This window comes from Notothenia coriiceps, unplaced genomic scaffold, assembly GCF_000735185.1.
Source record: "Notothenia coriiceps isolate Sejong01 unplaced genomic scaffold, NC01 NC01_scaffold00036288, whole genome shotgun sequence".
NCBI lineage: Eukaryota > Metazoa > Chordata > Actinopteri > Perciformes > Nototheniidae > Notothenia > Notothenia coriiceps.
Window position 1 is genome coordinate 2,442 of NW_011368989.1, and position 3,380 is coordinate 5,821.

The window sequence follows — 3,380 nt, forward strand, 5'->3', positions numbered from 1 at the left end:
GTCTGCACACAACTGATCCCTAGAGAAACCGCAGCAGCTTCCTTCATCCTGAACATCGATGAGTTTGAAAGATGATGCAAGCTGTGAGAGCTGCATTTCCTTTCTCTTCATTATCATAAGGTATAAACAGGAAGTAAGCACACCATATCTGATGTTACCACAGCATGTGATGCAGCTAAAATCTGTAGTGCCACATTGGGGTGTGTCTTTATTTTCATAATCAATTCATCCAATCCAGTTCCAATTATTAGTTTAACAGTTTATCTTCAAATCAGAATTGAAAGAAAAAATGCTCATCTCTAATTCGTAAAGCAAAATATGTCATCTTCAAATGTCACAATGATTCACTTCAATGATGTAAAACACAGACAGTCAGAAGCCAGTTCATGTTTGCTATAAAAAATAGATAAGTTAGCACTCTTAAATATGACATTTTCTGATTCATTAGTCAATGAGTTGTCTCAGCTCCTCTAGTCTCCGGGGACACACCGGGTCCCCGGAGATGCTCATTCTAACGTCTCAGAAACGGTTGGAAAGTGATGTGTGGTTAAAGGCTAGAACACGCCAAACACTTTCTGCGCTTCTTAGTAGAGAAATATGAAAGATGCAGATGTGTGTGTGTGTTGCTATTGCTGCACAAGAACATCAGTTAACTCTCTCTTTGGCAGCCAAAATAAAAATTCACATCACACACAAAAATTATAATTGAAGCCTTTAATTCAAGTACACTCAAATCAAATAAAAAAATGCAGCAGAGAAGTTGTTCCTCAGAAACAGCAGTATGCTCTGAACATGATCCGTGTGTGTGTGGTCCAATAATGCCCTTCAGGAGCAGTTCAGACACATTCTACATGTGTCGCTCTCCACTCTCCCTCATGGAGCAATCAGTGTAACATCAGGTGTTGGTTCTGCTTCATCTCTCAAACTGACGACTGAGGAAAAGGAAGTAGCTTAAATACTCCACAGCTGGTGAAGCAGGTGTTTTACTGCAGGGCCAAAAGTCCATGATTGTCTCCTGGATTCTTAGAAGAACATGAATTAAAAAACTAGAGAACTTCATGTCGGATTGAAAAAATTTGAACATTTCAAAAGAATCTCAGTTGATTTTATTCATCAAGTTTCAAGCAATGATGTGTTTTAACATCCCACATTCATTTTCTTATTTCTTTCTGAAAGAGGCAAACAGAAAGAACTGAATCTCAGGCTCTGGTGCAAGAAAAAAAGAAATAAGGGCAATACAAAATCTATTATGATAGCAAAAATTAAAAAAAAAAAAATCCAACAATAAAATAATTCAATAACGTTATCTTATTGGTAACTTAATGTTTACTAACTTAATTAATGTCAACAAAATGATATTTGTATATAATCAAACTCTACAGCCGCTGGCATTCATGTGTTGGCCAAAATCCCCCCCAACAGGAAGTTAGAGGGATGCTTTCCACCGTGCCAGCATTTGCAAAAAGCCCAAAACATTATGTTAATTATCATCTTATAGATAAAAAGCACTATCATTTAGCATTTCGAAGCACTGAAATAATCAGTAATTTAATTCCAGACTATGAAATAAAAAAATAACTCGCACAAGTCCCCCCCCTGCATCATCATTATTACTGCACACAGTAGGGGGTTTCATTATAGCTCTGTGACAGCCCCGGGTCACATGACAAACATTTTGGCATCCAAACTCAACCCTGGTGCCTGTGCGCCTGTGCGCCTGTGTGTGTGTGTGTGTGTGTGTGTGTGTGTGTGTGTGTGTGTATTCACAGCTTGTCCCTGTCCAGCAGCTCCTTCAGTTCGTTCTGGATGTCCTCGGGCAGCTCCAGAAGGGGCAGGTCGTCCAGACACAGGTCCTCCTGCGCGGGCATCTCCAGCGGGGGCAGCTGGGGGATGGCGATCTCCTTCCCCTTCCCGCCCGTGCTCCTCCTCACCTGCTCCCCCCCTGTCCCCAGAGCGCCCCCTGCCTGTGAGTTCCCCCAGAGCTCGGAGCACTCCACAAAGTCTGCGTCGGTGGCCTCGGATCGCAGCCGGGCGTTTTCCGAGCGCAGGTGTTGGTTCTCGTCCATCAGGCGGGTCACCAGGCGCCGCAGGTCCTCGATGGTGGTCTGCTGCTCCTCCAGCCGGGTCTTGTCGTCTTTGGTGGTCTTAGTGCCGGGGCACGGCGTGGTCAGAGGCTGGCAGCCCCCGGTCTGCCGGGTCTGGAGCTGGTAGAGCAGGGTGTCGTACTCCCGCTCCCTGACCCCCTCTGCAGCCGGGGGGCTGCTGTGCTGCAGCTGGCCCGGGTTCTGGGTGAGGAGGGCCGGGCTGCTGGGGGGGGGCTGCGCCTGAGCGAGGCGGGACTTCGTGGCCTCTCGACGGGTCTCTCTCTTCAAGCGCTCCTGGATGAGTCGCTGCTGTTTGATATGACTGTCCCTCTGCAGCTCCATGGACAGACGAGCCTACACACACACACACACACACACACACACACACACACACACACACACACACACACACACACACACACACACACACACACACACACACACACACACACACACACACACATTTATAACCCTACAAACTTGGGGTCATTTTAGTGGGACCAATTTTCATGTTTTATTCTTTTATTGTTTGTGTTCCAACTCTTTTCTGTTTATTTGTACTCATTGCTATTGTTTTGCTTATCTTGTCTTGCTCAGGGCTGCATCTTGCATGAAAGATGCTATATAAATAAAGTTGTTAAGATGAGTAGAATGGATTCAATCATATCAGAACCCATCAGTACAAACAGGAAAAGGGTCCTGCGCTCAATCGGGTTCAGAAATAAAACAAGGGACATAAATCAAAACTGATTTCTTTCCACTGGCTCTTAAAACATGTTACAAGCCTCCGTCTGTTTTGTATTCCACATGTGTATTTACTACTACAATAAGCAGTATTTTATTCCTGTACATTATTTCATTTTACATTCTGTTTTTAGCTCATCTTACTTACGTCTACTGGTCCTGCATTACCTGCACATTAGTCCCTATTATATTTATACCGTTTCATCTTGCACCATTTTTTATTGTTTTATTCTAAAGTCTTATATATATTTATGTTGCATTGTTGTGGGATGCTGGGGCTTAAGATTGCCATTGCCATAACGACACTGCAGCTACGGTGCATATGACAATCAGTGTGAGAAAAAGTTTTTAGAGAGTACTTGTCCATGGACAAGTGAGTTTGGCAATTTACTTGTCCGAATACATTTTTCACTTTTGGGTAGCCACTGGAATCGTTCTTCTTTGCCATCGGTATTTTACATGTTTCCCACGGTTCTTTAGCAGCAAGCCGCTAAGTAAGTGAAGGCGGTAAGATTTTACTGGGGCATCAGCACATATGGGGTGAACGATTCT

The 3,380-nt window shown here is 44.0% G+C and overlaps 1 protein-coding gene across 1 annotated transcript in view; it reads right to left on the reverse strand.

Annotated features, from left to right (window-relative positions):
- Window positions 1–699: 699 nt before the first annotated feature.
- Window positions 700–3,380, reverse strand: part of LOC104963471 (nuclear receptor-binding factor 2) — a gene marked incomplete at its 5' end in the record, with an annotated part of 8,501 nt that continues 5,820 nt past the window's right edge. The window contains one exon of the mRNA XM_010792063.1: window positions 700–2,438. Within this exon, the coding sequence (XP_010790365.1) occupies window positions 1,764–2,438 (675 nt within the window). The remainder of the gene's footprint in view (window positions 2,439–3,380) is intronic.